Source organism: Ovis canadensis, chromosome 3, assembly GCF_042477335.2.
Source record: "Ovis canadensis isolate MfBH-ARS-UI-01 breed Bighorn chromosome 3, ARS-UI_OviCan_v2, whole genome shotgun sequence".
Lineage (NCBI taxonomy): Eukaryota > Metazoa > Chordata > Mammalia > Artiodactyla > Bovidae > Ovis > Ovis canadensis.
In genome coordinates this window covers 100,795,402-100,815,175 of record NC_091247.1, presented here as the reverse complement: position 1 = coordinate 100,815,175, position 19,774 = coordinate 100,795,402, and the positions used below count along the sequence as shown (strand labels likewise).

The 19,774-nt window shown below is 47.9% G+C and overlaps 1 protein-coding gene across 4 annotated transcripts in view; it reads left to right on the top strand.

The window, feature by feature from the left end:
* The window catches only part of NPAS2 (neuronal PAS domain protein 2), a 202,083-nt gene that overhangs the window by 62,907 nt on the left and 119,402 nt on the right, over positions 1–19,774 (top strand). For all 4 annotated transcript variants that reach the window (XM_069583822.1, XM_069583823.1, XM_069583821.1 and 1 more), the window contains one exon: positions 13,589–13,642. In XM_069583822.1, coding sequence (XP_069439923.1) covers positions 13,611–13,642 — 32 coding nt within the window. In that variant the 5' untranslated portion in view covers positions 13,589–13,610. The remainder of the gene's footprint in view (positions 1–13,588; positions 13,643–19,774) is intronic.

Genomic DNA, 19,774 nt, shown 5'->3' with positions numbered 1-19,774 from the left:
CCTGACCCCCTGAAGCCTGCCCCCAGGCTTCAGAGCTGTAAGAGAAGCAGCTTATCCCCCCACAGTTTTGTCTTTGAAGGCAGGGAGGTCAGGGTATGCACTGTTCTCTTCCTGTTGCTGCTGAGTCGCTTCAGTCGTGTCCGACTCTGTGTGCGACCCCAGAGACGGCAGCCCACCAGGCTCCCCCGTCCCTGGGATTCTCCAGGCAAGAACACTGGAGTGGGTTGCTCTCCTTCAGTTTGTTTTTTTCGAGAACCGCTTTCTCTACACTCCCTTTGAGTTTTCCTCACTCCCTGGGTCTCTGTCTGTCCCCGATGGCTGTCTGAGCCCCCTGGGCGGTGCCCAGAGCCTCCACAGGAGGGGATGGCCTGGGTGGAGGAGGGCTGGGGAGGCGCTGCCCCTCTCTTGCTGCCACCCTGCCTTCACGCCACTGGTTCTTCACCGGGGAAGAACCGTGTTGCTGAGCTGACCTACTTTTCCTGTTTGCCTACAGCAGGCTAAGCCTGTTTAGCACTGTCCAGAGGGGCCAGGCGGAGCAAGGAGCTTTCTGAGTCGTACAGATGGCAATCTTCGGAGGAACGTGATTTAATCTGGTTGTCCCGTTTTCCGTTAGTCTGAAGAGTTAGGACCTGAGGCCTGAGGTGACCTAGGGCCAGCACCCGAACACAGGGTCGCCCAGCTCTGGAGAATCCCACGGACAGAGGAGCCAGGCAGGCTGCAGTCCATGGGGTCGCAGAGAGTTTGACATGACTGAGCAACTAAAAGTTTCACTTTCAAATTTTATTTTACTGCAGTAGAGTTGATTTATGATGTGTTTAACGCCTGCTGTACAGTGAAGTGGTTCAGGTGTACATATACAGACATTCTTGTTCATATTTTCCGTTATGGCTTATCACAGGACATTGGCTAGAGCTCTCCGTGCTGTACAGAAGGGCCTTGTTCTGTGTGTCGTAGTTCGTGTCTGCTAATCCCAACCTCCCGGTCCGGCCCTCCCTCATCCCTCTCCCCTCTGGCAACCGCAAGCCTCTTCTCTGGGTCTGACGCTGTTTCTGTTTTGTAGATGAGTTCGCCTCTGCCATATTTTAGATTCTGGGTGTAGGTGATATCACATGATATTTGCCTTTCTCTTTCTGACTTCACTTAGCGTGTTAATCTCTGGGTCCATCCATGTTGCTGCAGATGGCATGATTTCATTCTTCTTAATGACTGAGTCATATTCCATATATATATATGCATATATATATATCACATCTTCTTTACCCATTCATCTGTTAATGGGCAGTTAGGTTATTTCCATGCTTTGGCGACTGTAAATAGAGTGGCAGTGAACATAGGGAGGCATGTATCTTTTCAAATTATCATTTTCTCTGGATATATGCCTAGGAGTGGGATTGCTAGATCATATGGTAGCTCTATTTTTAGTGTTTTCAGGAACCTCCATGCTGTTTTCCATAGTGGCTGCATGAATTTACATTCCCACCGACAGTGTAGGAGGGTTCCCTTTTTCGGCATCCTCTCCAGCATTTGTTACTCGTAGACTTTTTAATGATGGCCTGTCACAATGTTATTCTTAGCTGCATGTCCCTGCATTGCTGCTTATGGGCACAGGATGGTATCTCTTAGGGTCATCCAGGGAAGAAAAGGAGAATGAAATCGTTATGATCGAATAAGTGGACATGGGGAAACCAGAAGCTTAGCTTTACCTGTGGTTTATGTCACTAACTCGTGTATCAGGTACCCAGCACTTGTTGTTCAGTCATGTCCAGCTCTTTGCAACCCCATGAACTGTAGCACTTCAGGCTTCCCTGTCCTTCACTTCTGGAGTTTGCTCAAATTCATGTCCCTTGTGTTGACGATGCCAGATGCCATCCAACCATCTCATCCTCTGTCACCCCCTTTTCCTTTTGCCTTCAGCCTTTCCCAGCACCAGGGTCTACTCCAGTGAGTCAGCTCTTCACATTAGGTGGCCAAAGTATTGGAGCTTCAGCTTCAGCATCAGTCCTTCCAGTCAATATTCAGGTTTGACTGGTTTGACTGGTTTGACTTTAGGATTGACTGGATTGATCTCCTTGCTGTCCAAGAGACTCTCAAGAGTCTTCTCTGGCACCACACTTCGAAAGCATCAATTCTTTGGTGCTCAGCCTTCTTTATGGTCCAACTCTCACATCTGTACATGACCACTGGAAAAACCATAGCTTTGACTAGATGGACCTTTGTCAGCAAAGTGATGTCTCTGCTTTCTAATATGCTGTCCAGGTTTGTCATAGCTTTTCTTCCAAGGAGCAAGTGTCTTTTTTAATATGCCTCCCAAAAGACATTCTGGGCCTGTGCTTTCTCATCCCAGAGCCCTGGCTGAGTGTCCTGAGGAGGGGTCATGTCTTGCCTTCACCCTGACATCCTGAAGCCTCCACGTTGGGCTTCAGAGCTCAGGCAGGAGGGGTGCTGAGCCGGTGCGTGAATTGTGCATCGCTTGGTGTCACGTCCAGAGATTGCTGTCCAGGGATGGATATGAGTAAGGATGCTAACTTACCATTAATTTACACTGTGAATCACCAAAGGTATAAAACTGGACCTTTCCAATCCTGCCAGGTTGACTGTTAAACATGTGAAAACCGGACATTTCTGGACCTGCCAATGTTCTGCTCGCTTGGTGAACAGAACTGGGTCTCAGCCCATGGCTGTCCTTCTGCCCAAGGCAGGGTCTTCTCAGCAGAGATTCTTCAAGTCCCCTCTCTGGGGTAAGGGAGGAGAGGTGGTTTCCTGGGGGTTTCCTGCCTGATGTACTGTTTGCATCTGTTCTGGACCTCATCTTCCCTTCATGTCCAGAGGGCAGGCCTTTCTTTAGACTTTGTGCAAAGGATCTGCGAGTGTTAAGGAGAAATGCCAACTTCTGGGACATTTAGGGGCTACCTGCGACCCACCTGTCCTATAAACCCTGGTGTACATTTCACAGTGGTGGCCAGGGTTGGAGAGACAGGGTGCACAATGTTGCTGGGGAGCCCCAGGGAGACTCAGGCCATTGCTGTGCTTTACCGTGGGGACATATAGAGGGCAGCATCCAGCACAAGAGGGGGCAACACGGTTCCTGTTGTAAACTGTCCTCTAACCAAAGCCTGTGGCGCATTCTAAAACATGACCGTGGCCACAGGGCCTTCCTGTGATGGGTTCTTCATCTCACAAGCCCAGCTGCTCACTAGAGGGTGGTACCGCCTCCCTCATCAGAAGCTGCTCCCTGCTGAGTGGGACCAGGGCCCTGGGGACAACATGTCAAGAGCTGCGTGACCCACAGCAGACACACCAACAAGCTCAAGGCATCCACCTGTTTTTTTTTTTTTTTTCCAGCATAGACGAGTCTGAGCATCAGTCACCATGACCAGTTTCCCAACCGTGAGCTCCAGATCAACCCAGACTCTCACATCAGGTGGGGAGAGGTGTCCAGGTGGTGTGGACGGACCTTCCTTCCCACATCCTAGGGGAAAACCCCACCGCAGGCAGCACCTGCTTCCCCTGGGGAACTGGGCTCAGCTGAGTTGTACATCAGGAACTGACAGAGGGAGCGTGGGATGATCTAACTTCATGGGGTACCTGTGAAATGAACACACAAAGTCACGGTAGAGTTGGGAGCATCAGGGGAGTGTTCTGTGGGGCCCCTGGGCTCAGAAGAGAGGTGGTGGGCTGGAGCACGCTGCCTTTGCTGGGAGGGCAGTTGCTGCTGCTGCTGCTGTTAAGTCACTTCAGTCGTGTCCGCCTCTGTGCAACCCCATAGACGGCAGCCCACCAGGCTCCCCCGTCCCTGGGATTCTCCAGGCAAGAACACTGGAGTGGGTTGCCATTTCCTTCTCCAGTGCATGAAAGTGAAAAGTGAAAGTGAAGATGCTCAGTTGTGTCCGACCCTCAGCGACTCCATGGACTGCGGCCTTCCAGGCTCCTCCGTCCATGGGATTTTCCAGGCAAGAGTACTGGAGTGGGGTGCCATTGCCTTCTCCAGGGAGGGCAGTGCTCTCTGTTTAAACTGTAAAAAAAAAAAAAAAAAAAAAAGAAGTGATTGCAATGATGGGAGAAAAGGGAAGATGATGCACAATAAGGCTACTCGGTGCCAACCAGGTGTGCAGCAGCCGGTAAGTTACCTGCAGCTCTAAAGATGCTGGCGTCATCCCAAGGTCACTATGGCTCACTGTACCTTAGAAAGGGAGCAGTTCACCTTTCTCACCCAGCCTGCTTTCTGCTAAACGCAGCTGAGCCGTCCTGATGTGTTCTTAGGAGGACAGTGAGGGCTCATCCCCCATTTACAGATGAGGTCATCACTCCCAGGTTCTGTCTGGACCATGGTGCTGAGTGAAGGAAAGAGGCCAGAGGACACACAAATCTACGTCTCATTAACTCCAAACTAATTTTTCCTGCCTCATTGGAAGGACTGATGCTGAGACTCCAATGCTTTGGCCACCTGATGCAGAGCTGACTCATTGGAAAAGACCCTGATGCTGGGAAAGATTGAGGGCAGGAGGAGAAGGGGACAACAGAGGAGGAGAAGGGGACAACAGAGGATGAGATGGTTGGATGGCATCACCGACTGAATGGACATGAGTTTGGGTGAACTCTGGGAGTTGGTGATGGACAGGGAGGCCGGGTGTGCTGCGGTCCATGGGATTGCAAAGAGTCAGACAGGACAGAGCAACTGAACAACAGCCGCAGTTACAGAAGTTCTGTACCTATTAAACATTATTTACCTGAAGCCCTGATATCAAACCACAAACTCCACAGCCTGGGTGTTCTAAGCAAATTTGACTTCTCATTTCAGGACATCTTTTTCTTGTGCTCTCTTGACAAACTTGAGCCTGTTAGGATGAGCGCTTCCAGGCGCGAAGGAGCGTGGTGGATGGGGGTGCCGGGCTGCAGCAGCGTTGTGTGGATTCATTTCCGTTTGTCTGTGGCAGCTCCCAACAGAGGCTTTCACTGACTCAGTTCCGAGCATGACTCACAAATCTCCTTTCCCCTCTTGGTGATTTTTATAGGCATCTGTTGTCCACATCCTGACCACACACCGTCACCCATCAGATTCTCTCATGAAGTCTGGTTTACGCTGTGCAGTCTGAACTCTTCAGAAAGGAGCTCGTAAAAGGAATCGTCAATGATGAGAACATAAGTCCCAAAGGTTGCAAGAATCACATGTCATGTTAGGATGACCCTTTGATCCAGGTTTAGCAGTGCTTTCTCTTTTGGAAAGTCTTTGCTAACTGAACGATGTCATTGCACATTTGCTTAATGACAAGTTTTCTAACTTTCTCCTTCCATTCCTTTATTGTTTATGTCACTGTTGCCCTGAATAATAGATCATCAGACCCTTGGAAAAAGGAAAACACGAAGGGAGCATCATGATTTTAATAGGCAGATAAATCCTCAGCCTTGACCTTCGAGAGGCTTGGGGGGTCATCCTCATAGCGTCACGGGACTTCACTGAGTATGGGGCTCTCCTTGGTTTTTCCTAGGAGTCCAGCTCTGTGAGGCTCCAGCCAGCTGGCCAGGAGGGGTGGAGAGAACTTTGGTGAAGGGTAGACCCATCCACCTCAACTTTCGCAAGTCGCAGAATGTAAGGGATGGTGCTGAGAATGGCCCCGCTCGGCGAGAGTTGGGGTTGCAAGAGTGGGTGGCTCTAGGTTGGCACCATCCATTTCCTTTAAAAGAACTATTTTTCCCCCAGTGAATGAATCATTGCAGCCAAAACAACATGGCCTGGAGAGGAAGAATTAAAATGTAGAAATTATTTCCTAGCCTCCGCCAAAGGACAAAGGAAGACAAGTCTGCACCACAGTTCATCAGCAACTGTTTTTCAGAGCCTTTTTATTTATTAAATATAATGAGGAAAAATCATTGCTGAGCTCCCACATGAAAGATGCAGATGTTAATCCAAGACGACACAAGGTCTTCTTGCCAGGCGCTGGCTGGGAGGGCAGAAGGCGTGCATGCTCTTGACAGTAAATAAGCCCCAGCCAACCGGGGAGATATCTTTGGGTTTCCACTTGCTGTTTGCAGTAGTTTTCCTTTTTAAAAAAAAATTTTATTTTATTGTTGGAGTATAATTGCTTTCTAGTGTTGTATTAGTTTCTGTTGTATAACAAAGTGAATCTGCAGTATTTTTTATTTTTAATAACCTAAAGCCACCAAGTTTGGTTGGTATAGTGAGGAGGAATATTCAAATTTTCCAGCTACCTCAGGGCCTGTAATTCAAACCATTTCTCCAACAATTTGAAAACATCATGATTTTAGTTTAAAAAAAAAACAAACATGGGTCTTGCAATGCAATAAGCTTAGGATAGCCATTTCAGGGGGAATTCACCATGATGCAGAATGACCCACTGGGCCTCTCCAGGCTGGCTGTACAAAGAGTTCAGAATTAAAAAGATACTGAAGAGAAAGTCTGAGCACTGATTCTAGGAATTCTGTCTCATCCCCAGCTTGTTATAAATAGTTTTATTGGGACACAGCTCCACCTGCTCACTGACACAGCTTTGCACTTTCACACTATGATACAGCAGAGATTGGATGAAAAGTGAAAGTGTTAGTCACTTAGTGGGGTCCTTGGACTGTAGCCCGCCAGCCTCCTCTGTCCATGGAATTCTCCAGGCCAGAGTGCTGGAGTGGGTCGCCATTCCCTTCTCCAGGGCATCTTCCTGACGCAGGGACTGAACCCAGGTCCCCCACATAGCAGGCAGATTCTTTACCATCTGAGCCCCCAGGGAAGCCTGGCATCTAAAATGCTCAGCAGGTGGCTCTTTACAGGAAACCCTCGCTTCAGGGGAATGACATACCTTACCGTGGAGGATGTGCACAGCCTTCTTGGAGCCCCGGGAGTGAGCTGCCAGTCCCCAGGGGGGCCCTGGCCCCTGTGTGATGCATTAATCCCACATCCCCGCTGACACACTGTGGGACTCGGGGCAGGTGGGGCATGAGAAAACAGCACTGCCGCTTGCCGGTCCCTGTTCAAAGGCCAGAGTTGTGATCCACGGTGTAGTAGGTGTCTGTGAGAATGAAGCCTTGGGAGGCAGAGATTTCACCTAGGTAATGGCGGTGTCATCTGCAGACCTCATTTGTGGTGTTCTGTTCAGTTAAAGTCACTAGATATTCATCGAGGGCGTCCTCGGTCACGTCCCCCTGTGTTTCTTTCACTCTCTCTTCCCTCTGCGTCTCTTCCTCAGAAGGACCTAAGGTTCTGTTGAATTCCCACTGGATGCTTCAGGCAGCACTGCTGTGTATGTGTCTGTCTGTCTGTCTTCCGTGAGTACACACAGAGAGGCTTTGACATTGACTAGCGCGCAGGCACGGTAACTCCGCTCTGCCCAAAGACCTGTGACAGGTTGAGTACCAGTTTCTGTGGCTGGCCTGCTAACTCACTGTCATGGATGATACTGTGATGTTCTCTTTGTGCCAGGGACAAGTGAGTCAGGGACTCCACAGCCCTGCTTGCTGGCAGCCACAGGTGGTCTCTGGAGGGAGGTGGGGTGGGAGCTCCTGTCTGGTTCTCTGGCTGGAAAAGCTTCCTTGCCCCCAAACGGCACTTCCTTCCCTGATCAGGATCGCCTCCCTCTGAAACCTGAGGTTGGTGCGACCCCCTTCACTCTATAGTGGTCTTCTCATTGGGCAGAGTGTGTTCATTAAGGCAAACAAAGAGAAAGGTGAGCTGGAAGGGGACACAGGAAGGTCAGGGTGGTCACCTGGGGCAGATGTGGGTGAACAGGACTTGCCTGATGCTTCTGTGCTCTGGGGAACACACTGGCCCTCCTTGTTCACGGGCATCTCTCCTTAACGTCTCACACATTTTCTACCTGGTGGCCTCCCATTAGAATGAGGGAAACAGACTCATGAAGTTGCAGAGCTTTGCTTAAGGTCATGGAACAAGTGAGTCTGAGCTAAAATTGAAGTCGGTCTGACTCTGTGGTCAAAGGCCCACAAGTTCTTAGCAGGTGATAGGTCAACTCAAGGATACACAGCCCAGAGCAAGCTCTGTCCCCAGAGCCGGGGTCCCTGGGCAGCTCTACCTTCCTGATTCCTTTAGGAGTGGAGACTCACTCCACCCACAGAGCTGCATGGAGATGAGATGAGGGTTTTCCAGAAGCTGGTGGTGGTCGAGGGTTTGTAGGGGAGCCATTGGCTTCTCTTGAAGGTGCTGGTTAAAGCGAATTTTCTCTTTTGTCAATAACTCGTACCTTCAGACGTGCCTTGTAAGTGCTGGTACCCTGGGTTAACCGTGATCACCGAGGAGCCTGTGGGAGTTAGTATGGTCAGTATTGAGAATTCAGACAGGGTTTGGTCCCGGCGGTGTCCTTCCTCTCCTCCTCCCTCCCTCCCCCGCTCTCTCCTCTCCTTCATTCCTCATGGATGTCTCGAGCGCCTGATGTGGCTAAGGAGCTGGGCTGGGCATCATGGCCTGGGTAATGGGGTAAAGGCGCTTTGTACCGAGTCCTTGCCATCCAAGTGGGGAAGCAGACATTGAGTGTCTGCTGTGGACCGGGCTTCTGCTGGCGCTTTCATACCTGCCAACATAGTTAAGCTCTTTAAGAGTCACAGCTGGGGACTTCCGGGGTGGTCCAGTGATTAAGACCTTGCCTTCCAATGTGAGCAGGGCGGGTTTGATACCCACTTGGGGAGCAAGATCTCACATGCCTTGCAGGCAGAACATACAGCAGAAACCGTGGTGTAACAAATTCAGTAAAGACTTTAAAAATGGTCCTCCTCACAGCCTGGATGGGAGGGAAGTTTGGGGGAGGATGCTGTTGTTTGGCCTCTCAGTCGTGTCCGACTCTTGGTGACCTCATGGCCTGCAGCATGCCAGGCTTCCCTGCCCTTCACTATCTCCTAGATTTGCTCAAACTCTTATCCATTGAGTCAGTGATGCCATCCATCTATCACCTCTGTCAGCTCCTTATCCTCCTGCCCTCTATCTTCTCCAGTATCAGGGTCTTTCCCAGTGAGTCAGCTCTTCATATGGGGGAGAATGGATACACACAGCTAAGTCCCTTTGCTATTCACCTGAAACTATCACAACATTGTTAATCGGCTATACCTCAATACAAAAAAAATTTTTTGTTAATATTTGTCCTCATAAAAAAAAAAATCTAAAAAAAAGTCACAGCTGAAAGTAGACAGGCCAGTCCTCTGACCCAAAGCCCCAGTGCCTTCCTGTGTCACTGAGAGCAGAGGCCAGCTGCATCCTGTCTCCCTGGGTGTCTCGCCGCTCTAACCCCACCCATCACACTGCCCTCTTGGCTTAAACGAGCAGCAACAGGCCCTCTGTTTACTCACTTGATGTGCTTGTGGCTTGCCCCCTCCACCCTGCCTGCCTCCCACCACCTAAGTGCCATGGGAACCAGGACTCTCAGAGAGCATCTATTGAATCGTAGAAAATCGCACATGGGTGTCATCTTCGTGCTTCGGTAAAAACTCTTCGGTGCGTCTGCACAGAGAGATGCTCTGCGCATGAGCTTCAGCATTGTTACAGATCAGTTTTCCCAAACTGATCTTTAGTCAACACAGTCCCAATAAGCATCACAGCAGCCATTTTTTATAGAAATTGACAGTGTTGATTCTGAAACTTCCATGGAAATGCAAAGAACTAAAATAACTAGGAATCTTGAAAAAGAAGAGCAAAGCTGGAAACGCTTTATACAGTTGAGAAATGTAGCTGTCACCCTTTAACTTCTCTGTTGTTCCGTTAGCCTGATCTCACCGGGCTTGTCTTCTTCCCCTTGCCCTCTTCCCTGCGCGCTGTGGGCTTCTCTAGCTCCTCCACACCATGAAGTGAAAGAGTGACTCAAATACAAGAGGGGAGGGGTCCACATGTTTCTCACAATAGTCAACAGGGGAAGCAAACCAGTATCTGTGGACAGAGGATGGGTAAACAGAAGGTGGTCCATGCATACGGTGGAATATGATTCAGTCTTATAAAGGGAGGAGATTCTGACACACGCCAAGACACGATGGATCTGGAGAGTGTTATGCTGAGTGAAATAAGCCCATTGCCAAAGGACAAATCCTGTATAATTCTGCCTGTATGAAGGCCTCAAGGAAGTGTGTGTGATTAGTTGCTCAGTTGTGTCCGACTCTTTGTGACTCCATAGCCTATAGTCATTTGTAGAATTTTGTGTATGACGAAGCAACCTCAGTTGTCCAATCAGGATTTCAGACCCTCAGCAAAGCAGACTGAAGCCCACATCATCCTGTGAATGTGCTCTGTCCAGGGGCAGCTGAGAAAGCGCAAGACTTTTACCCTTTCCCTGTGGCTGGAGCCTAACTCACGCCCTCGGCACACAGATGGCCACCCCTTTCCTTGGAGCGCAGACCTGGGTAGCACATCATTAAATGAATGGACCGCATTTCCCATGTCTTAAAGCTTTGAACAGATTCCATGCGGGAAACATTAAGCAGATGCCTGTTTGCAGATGTGCTAACCCACTTTAATTATGATACAAGCCTCAACTGCCGAATGGCGTGTCTCGCAAATCTGTCACTGAAATATGCCTGCCGACTGGGGCTTGTGTGTAAACAGGGCTGTGGCTGCACAATCCCTTTCCCTCTTTGGCTCAGGTTGGTGTCTGGGCTTACAGCAGATGAACACCACACAATGAAATTATCTCAGAGCAAAGATTCATCTGTTCCCATGATGAATTGTTATCTAAGTTTATCATTTTTATCCATGGTCCTATTGGATTTGCTCATGTTTGGTTTAGAATTTTTATAGCCATGTTCTTGAATGAGCTTGGCCTCTAATCATTCTTTCTTCTAATGTTCTTATCGCAGCCAGTGGGAAGCTACTGTTAAACACAGGGAGCCCAGCTCAGTGCTCTGGCAATGTAGAGGGGCAGGATCCGGGCTGGGGTGGGCGGAAGCAGAGGGAGGGTCAAGAAGGAGGGCGCATATGCATACATATAGCTGATATAGACCCGAGTTTGATCCCTGTGTTGGGAAGATCCCCTGGAGAGGGGAATGGCAACCCACTCCCGTATTCTTGTCTGGAGAATCCCATGGAGAGAGGAGCCTAGAAGGCTATGGTCCATGGGGTCAAAAAGAATCAAGACACAACTGAGCAACTAATAGGTCTTTTCCAACATAGCTGGTATGTGTATACTTATAGCTGTACACGTTGTTGTACAGCAGAAACCAACACAACACTGTAGAGCAAGTATCTTCCAATTAAAAAATAAAGGCATCTGAGCTTACAGATATTGGAGCTTATATTGGATTGGAAGAAGTAGCATGTAGATAACCTTATTGTTAAAAAAATTTCATACTGTCTTTTTCATGAAATGAGTTATTTTCATTTAAAAAATTGTGATCTAAAACTTGGAATTTCAAGAGTAAACATTAGTGCATTTTCAAAGTGTCAATTCTGGAGTCCTGACGTCAGACTTTCTGCTTGGAGACCAGAAGCACGTGGACCACGGTGACTCCATTTCCACGTGGTCCCCACTCGTGTCTCCATCACGCTTTGCCTTGTGTTCCTGCCCCCGGCTCACCTAACTCTGGCCTCAGGACATCCTGATAGTCTTTCTGCATGGAGGGCTGGCTGGAGGGGGAGCCCCCAAGATAGAAGGGACCCTGGGGGGCATGTGAAGGAAAAGGAATCAGAAATGTGGCTCCAAGGATCACCAGCTTGCGTGGAGAAGAGGACACCTGGTCAGAGCCTAAGAGGCTTCTAGTGAGTGGCCTGGGAGAGCGAAGGCCCAGATGCTAAGGCCGTCTCTGATGATTTGGGGCTGCAAGAATGTTCCTGGATAGTTACTTTTCACATCTGTGTGCCCTAAAAGAAAAAAGACAGCATCAGTATCTTACAGTTTTCTGAGTACAGGTCTTTTGCCTCCTTTGATAGATTTATTCCTAGCTATTTTATTCTTTTTATTGCAGTGATAAATGGAATTATTGCCTTAATTTCTCTCTCTGATCTTTCATTGTTAGTGTATAGGAATGCAAGAGATTTCTGTGTGTTAATTTTATATCCTGCAACTTTACCAAATTCATTGATTAGCACCAGAAGTTTTCCGGTGGCATCTTTAGGATTTTCTATGTATAGCATCATGTCATCTGCAAACATTGACAGTTTTATTTCTTCTTTTTCAGTTTGGATTCCTTTTATTTCTTTTTCTTCTCTGCCATGGCTAGGACTTCCAACACTATGTTGAATAACAGTGGCGAGAGTGGACATCCTTGTCTCGCTCCTGAGCTTAAAGGAAATGCTTTCATCACGTCATACCAAGTGAATTAAGTCAGAGTGAAACAAATGTCATATATTAATGTGTATGATGTGGAATTTAGGAAAATGGCGCAAATGAACCTATTTGCAAAGCAGAAATAGAGGCACAGACGTAGGGGTCGAACATGTAGACACCAAGGGGGAAGGGGTGGCTTGGATGAACTGAGAGATTGGAATTGACGCAGACACACTATTGATACTGTGTATAAACTGAGAACCTACTGTATAGCACCGGGAACTCTGCTCGATGCTCTGTAGTGACGTACTTGGGAAATAAATCCCCAAAAGGAGGGGATATAGGTGTATGTATGGCTGATTCACTTTGCTGTACAGCAGGAGCTAAGAAAATATTGTAAAGCAATTATACTCAAAAGGACAGCAATTATACTCATGTGGGGCCCCAGTTCCTCCAGGCTGCCTAAGAGGAGTTTGTATATTTGAAGGAACAGATGAATAAATGCTCTCCTTTAGAATGTCATGGGCAGCTTTCAGGTTTAAGGCTTGAAATAAACAGATGCTGCTTTGAGCTAGGTCCAGAAAGCAGTTCCCAACGTGTGATCTCGGGAACTAGGGGGTTCCATGAGGTCAAAACGATTTCTGTAATGTTGGCATATCATCTGCCTGTTTGCTCACGTGAGTATGCAGTGGACTTTTCTTTTTATTTGTTTGTTTTGACATGGACCATTTTTAAAGTCTTTATAGAATTTTTTACAATATTGCTTCTGTTTTATATTTTGGCTTTTGGCTGCGAGGCATGTGGGATCTAGTTCCTTGACAAGGGATGGAACCTGTGCCCCCTGCACTGGAAGGCGAAGTCTTAATCACTGGGCCACCAGGGAGGTCCTTATGGTGGACTTTTCCAGAAATTCCTTAACATCTGTCAGCTACATCTCTCTGATGCCTAATGGACAGCATGCTTATATCTTTACGATTTCTCAGTTTTCACCCACATAACCAAGAGCTCTTCAGAGTCCTCAGTCATTTTTGAGCATGCAAATGGTTGCTGGAACCAGAAAGTATGAGAAGCTATGGATTAAAGCATGTGGTTTAATAGATCAGCCCAAAATGATGCTTAATAGTAAGGAATCTGCCTGCCAGTGCCAGAGACCCGGGATGGATCCCTGGGTGGGAAAGATCCCCTGGAGAAGGAAATGGCAACCCACTCCAGCATTCTTGCCTGGAGAATCCCATGGACAAAGGAGTCTGGCAGGCTATATTCCATGGGGTAGCAGAGTCGGACACAACTTAGGGACTAAACAAAAGCAACAATAATGATGGCAACCAGAAAGACCTGGGAGAAAGGATGAGAATCAGACAGTCATCATCTGTTCTTTTTTTTTCTTGCAGGAAAAACTGCAGAGACAATCTAATGGATGAAGATGAGAAAGACAGAGCAAAGAGGTAAGAGACATTTAAACCTTGCTTGTTCTCACTCTGCAGAGAAAGGCACAGTCAGGGATGGAAAACACACGCTCCATGAAATACTGCATGCTCTGTCCCCAGAATTCATACCGGCTACCCCAATTCTGTTCCTTACCCTGAAGTTACTCATTGTCTAGGACTTGCCAAGTTGTTTGTAGTTTTCGCATGTCCATGTACTGACCCTGTTGACCCAGCCCTCTTTTTAAAGGCCTCTGGTTACGGCATTTCCAGGATGGACACTCCTTGGCCAGGTGACATGGCTGGAGTCAGGCCAGCCTGGGCTCAAATCCTACTTCTGCTGTTGGGAAGCAGTCGGCCCTGGACAATAATGGGCATAATCAGCAGCTCACACTGGACATGGAATGGCCATCCCCACTGGGCTGTGCTCTTCCATATATGTTGTTTCAGCTTCCTCGTCGGCCAGGATCACGGCCACTTGGCACTGGTTTCGGGTTGACCAGAAACCCCAGCTTGGTTGCTGGCACATCAGTGCTGTTATAGCTGTGCCTGTGCTTGTCCCTTTGGTGGACTTTCATTGAATCCCTCCTATATATGAGGAGTCATAAAGTGGATATTTGGAAGGTACAGCCCAGTCGGATGTTATCAGTTTCATAAAATCAGCCCAAGTTGGCAGTTACTGCACCAGGCTCTGGGGAAAGAGAGATGACCAATAGGTGTCTTGCCCATGAGGGGTCCCAGGTGATGGTGGCGATGGGTAGGTGACCACAGATCATTAGCTTGCACAGACATGAAATGTCCTGTCTCAGGACAGTCTTTGCTCATGCCCAGCGGACAAGCCTCCCTCCTCCAGGCTCTTTCCTCTTTGCTCCTCCTCCCACCGCCCGGCTGGCAGGTCCCTCCCCAAGCCCCTGAAGCCCTCTCTTCTTTTTTTTTTTTTAATGTATTTCTTTATTTTTGGCTGCACTGGGTCTTTGTTGCTGTGTGGGATTTTCTCTAGTTGCGGTGTGAGGGTTTCTCACTGTGGTCACTTCTCTTGTTGTGTGGCATGGGCTTTAGAAGTGGTTCCCAAGCTCCAGAGCACAGGCTCAGTAGTTGTGGCCCACGGGCTTAGTTGCTCCCTGGCATGTCGGATCTTTCCAGATTAGGGATCACACTCGCGTCGTTTGCATTGGCAGACAGGTTCTTTACCACTGAGCCACCAGGGAAGCCCCCCCAACAACCTCTAACACACCCGCAGAGCTGAAGGGTCTGTCTGCCTCCCCTCCCAGAGCCTGCCACCCGACTGTCACCTACAAAATTCTCCACTTGTAAATGATGGAGCTCTCAGAGGTCACCCAGTTCAGCGGCCCCAGGCGAGTCTGTCCTTCCATCTTACCTGGTGAGGGGCAGCCTTGAGAACCATAACCCCTCAGGCACTCAGACCTCTGAGACCCAAATCACAGGGAATGTTGGTACTGTTTGTTCATTTCCCAAAGTTTTCCTTAAAAAAATCAGGGAGCAGGGAAATGGCCTGAAGTGTAGACAAACTCAGATTGACGTGGAGTGAGGATTGCTGGGGACTCAGGATATTCTAAATCTCTGCTTTTCCATTCCTTTGAAAGTTGTTCTGTAATAACTATCTATTTTTTAAATTCTTTTCCTGTGTATTTTTTTATTATAGTTGCTTTACAGTGTTGTCCTAGTCGCAGGTATACAGTAAAGTGAATCAGCCGTAGGTATTCATATATCCCCTCTTCCTGGGACTCCCTTCCCATTTAGTCACCACAGAGCACAGTTCCCTGTGTTATACAGCAGGTTCTCATTAGTTATCCATTTTGTACATGGTATCAATAGCGTCCGTATGCCAATTCCGATCTCCCAATTCACCCCACCCTGCCTTCTTCCCTTGGTATCCATATGTTTGTTCTCTCTGTGTGTAATAACAATTTAAACATTGGAACTCCATTTAAACCTAAGGAGCTCCTCGGATGAGTCTAACAGGCCCTTCACTGGGCACTGGGCACCATGGCTGTCTTAGACCACCACCTACAAGGGTTGTAAAATCCATATGGGTCCCAAACAACATGTAAATGGATAGACCAGACTAGACTAGAGTCCTGGCACCCTGTCTCATGGGCAGGCCTCCAGCTCTCCACTCTGGGGCATCTTGCCTCTTGGTGGACTCCCAGGATGCTGTGAACAGAGAGCAGAGACCCAAGCCCCATGCCTGGCTGACCCTGCCCCGTCTGCTAGATTCCAACAAGCCCCTTCACCCAATAAGCTTCCACTTTCTCAGACGCAACATTTCTCAGACTTGGGTCCTCATTTCTGTCCTGCCCTCCTCTCATGTTATTTTTGGATCAGCCACAAATACACCAAGAAGCTCTTCTTATATTTTTTTAGAAGTATTACTTGCTATGTGTGCTAACTTGCTTCAATCATGTCCAACTCTTTGCAACCTTATGGACAGTAGCCCACCAGGCTCCTCTGTCCATGGGGACTCTCCAGGCAAGAACACTGGAGCGGGCTGCCATGCCTTCCTCCAGGGAGTCTTCCCGACCAGGGATCGAACCCACGACTCATGTCTCCTGCGTTGTCAGGTGGGTTCTTTACCACTCGCGCCACCTGCGAAGCCTCCCCCGTATGTGAAGATGAAGAACATTTTACAATAGCACCTTTACAAGCTACTCCCATCAGCGATAAAGACAAGGTCAGCAGTGCTGGCCAGCACTCACTGGGCGTGTCCTGAGTGCCCTGTTCATTTCCGGGTGCTCAGCACCGGGCTAAGAACGTTTCTATGCATTATCTCGTATCACCTCCTCCACTTGCCTTTGAGGTGTGCATCCCTGTTATTACCATTTTACAGACGAGGAAACTAAGGCCCAATAAGGTTAAGCAACTTTTCAGATACCCTAAAGCTGTAATAAGTAGCAGAAGTTAAATACAGCCTTCCTAAATGCCAGACTCTGTTCTTACTCCCCAGACCACACATGTATCTCATCACATGATAACAAATTCATTCTCTCTGGCAGGTCCAGTCTGTGTCCTAATGTGACTCTGAGTCCACAGGAGTTTGGCTTTCGCCATCATTTTTTTTTTTAATTTTTTTTTTTTTTTTTTTTTGGCTGCCATAGATCTTAGTTGTGGCTCTCAGGATGTTTAGTTGTGGCATGTGAACTCTTAGTTACGGCATGTGGGATCTAGGTCCCCGACCAGGGATTGAAACTGGGCCTCCTGCATTGGGAGCACAGAGTCTTGGCCACTGGACCAGAAGGAAAGTCCCACCATCATCATCTTTCATGTCACCCCCGGGCTCCCAGTTTCAGCCCTGTCTCTCTACTACATGGTTTACCTCGCAATCCGGAAGAGGTATAAATGCAGGGTGGCATCACCAACTCGATGGACTGAGTTTAAGCAAGCTCTGGGAGTTGGTGATGGACAGGGAAGCCTGGTGTGCTGCAGTGCATGGGGTCTCAGAGAGCTGGACACAACTGAGCAGCTGAACTAAACATGTCTTTGTATGACTGAGTCCCTTTGCTGTTCACCTGAAACTATCACAGCATTTTTAATTGGATATACCCCAAGACAAAATAAAGTTTGAAAAAAAAATGCATATTTAGGGTCTGCCATCCTCAGAGATCATCTGATGTAATGAGAGACATTTCAATAAAATCATGGCTAAAAACTCTTAGAAATAAATCCAATCATATGCAGTTTCAATTTATTCCCATCCCCATTTGCTTTGAGCCATGGGCACCCAACTCCCCTAAATTGCCTATTCAGAAACCTCCCAGCACAGATACTGGGAAGCAAAGCTGCTGGTCCTCACCCCTCTCTCGTCCTCAGATTGGGAAACGGGTTTAGACTGTTTGGGTATACCCTGTTCTCTTTGCCAGAATAGCAGCAATAATGCAGTATTCTTCATAACACCTGGGTGGGGGGCGGGGGGAAGGACAAGAGAAACACAGTCCTAAAACTGTGTCACTTCCAAAGCCTCTAGCTGTGGGATTTTTTAGCTGCAACATGGGAAGTCCTTCCCTAATCCCACCTGGAGGTCTGATAGGAATTGTTTGCACTCCTGATATTTTTGATGAGATTAGTAGAAGTGTTGAGCTTCAGATCAGAACTCTTCTTGTCTCCAGAAAACATCAGCTATATTTGGCAAGGTTTTCAAAGCTTTGGGAAATTCATGGTTTATTTGGATTGTTTGATTGAGTATTCTAAACCAGGACACAGATCCACTTTCTTCTTTAAATTTCCATGTAAATCCAGTGAGGATTAATTGCATGCCCTATTGTGTATACAGAACGATAGGCTACTTTCTTTAGTGGAAGATGTAAAAACATGATCCTTGTGCTCAAAACAGAAACAGTTTGGTTGAGAGACATTCAGATCCCTGGATAATGAGACACAGTTTACCATTTTGTGTTCCAGTCTTAAACATGTCTTTTTAACTCTAATGTGACACAGTTTTGTGGGGTGTGTGTGTGTGTGTGTGTGTGTGTGTGTGTGTGTTTCATCCAGGAAGTAGTGCAGTGTGGCAGGAAGTACACAGGCTTAGAATCAGATAACCCCAGCCTTGATTCTTACCACTTTTACTTTCCGCCTTTAGATGAGCTATTATATTAAACCTCTCTTAGCCTCAATTTCCTACTCTGTAAAATGGGGATGTAAATGGCAGTATAGTCAAAACAAAGGTTTTTTCAGTAGTCACGTACAGTTGTGAGAGTTGGACTATAAAGAAAGCCGAGTGCTGAAGATTTGATGCTTTTGAACTGTGATGCTGGAGAAGACTCTTGAGAGTCCCTTGGACAGCAAGGAGATCAACTCAGTCAATCCTAAAGGAAATCAACCCTGAATATTCATTGGTAGGACTGATGCTGAAGCTCCAATACTTCGGCCACCTGACTTGAAGAGCTGACTCATGGGAAAAGACCCTGATACTGGGAAAGACTGAAGGCAAAAGGAGAAGGGGGCAGCAGAGGATGAGATGGTTGGATGGCATCACCAACTCAATGGACGTGAATTTGAGCAAACTCCTGAAGATAGTGAAGGACAGGAAAGCCTGTTGTGCTACAGTCCATGGGGTTGCACAGAGTTGGACACGACTTAGCAACTGAACAACAATAGACATACCCTCTTCCTAGGGATTTTGGAGAAACTATTAATAAATGGAGCTCAGTGGAAGCCCCTAGCACAGTGCAGGGTACACAGTGCTGATAAGAAGAGTTGACACAGGACACACGCTATGTGTCTGCAGCATTTTGCTTAATTAACTCTAAACCTTAACAGGTTATTTTTAGCTCCCTGGTGGCTCAGATGGTGAAGAATCAGCCTGTAATGAAGGAGACCTGGGCTCGATCCCCGGGTCGGAAAGATCCCCTGCAGGAGAGCATGGCAACCCACTCCAGTATTCTTGCCTGGAGAATCCCATGGACAGAGGAGCCTGGTGGGCTACAGTCCATGGGGTCGCAAAGAGTCACACATGACTGAGTGACCAGCACACACATTACACTGAAGAAACCCGAGACTGAGTGGGCAGACAGGGGCAGGCAGGGATTCACATTTAGGCATCAATTTCTAAAGTCTGGACTCCTGGCAGCTTCTTATGACATGACTTGCCCACATGCCCAAGGCTTAGGGACAGAAAGAGCCAGTAGGAACCATCACTTTCCAAAGAAAACAAGTTTCTATCACTATCATAGTGATAGTGATAGCACTATCATAAAGTACAGCCCACTGCAATTCTTTTTCTTTTATTTGTTTGTTTATGGCTCTGCTGGGTCTCCGTTGCTATGCGCGGCTTTCTCTAGTTTTGGCAGTGGGGGCGACTCTGACTGCGGTGCAGTCTCCTGGTGGCAGTGGCTTCTCTAGTTGTGGAGCAGGGGCTGTAGAGTGCAGATTCGTACTGGCACAGGTGGCACAGGCCCAGCTGCCCCACAGCATGTGGGATCTTCTGGGAAAAGGGAGACAACCAGTGTCTCCTGCACTGGCAGGGGACTCCCAACCACTGGGCCTCCAGGGAGGTCCTCACTCCATTTCTTGATAGAACTGAATGCTAAGAAGAAAGGCTTTCATGTGAGCCTCTTCCTTTAAGCTAATATTAAATGGTCAATTCATTGGCGTTAATTAAAAGTACATTATTGCCTATTGGTGAAGCCCCAGTTCCAT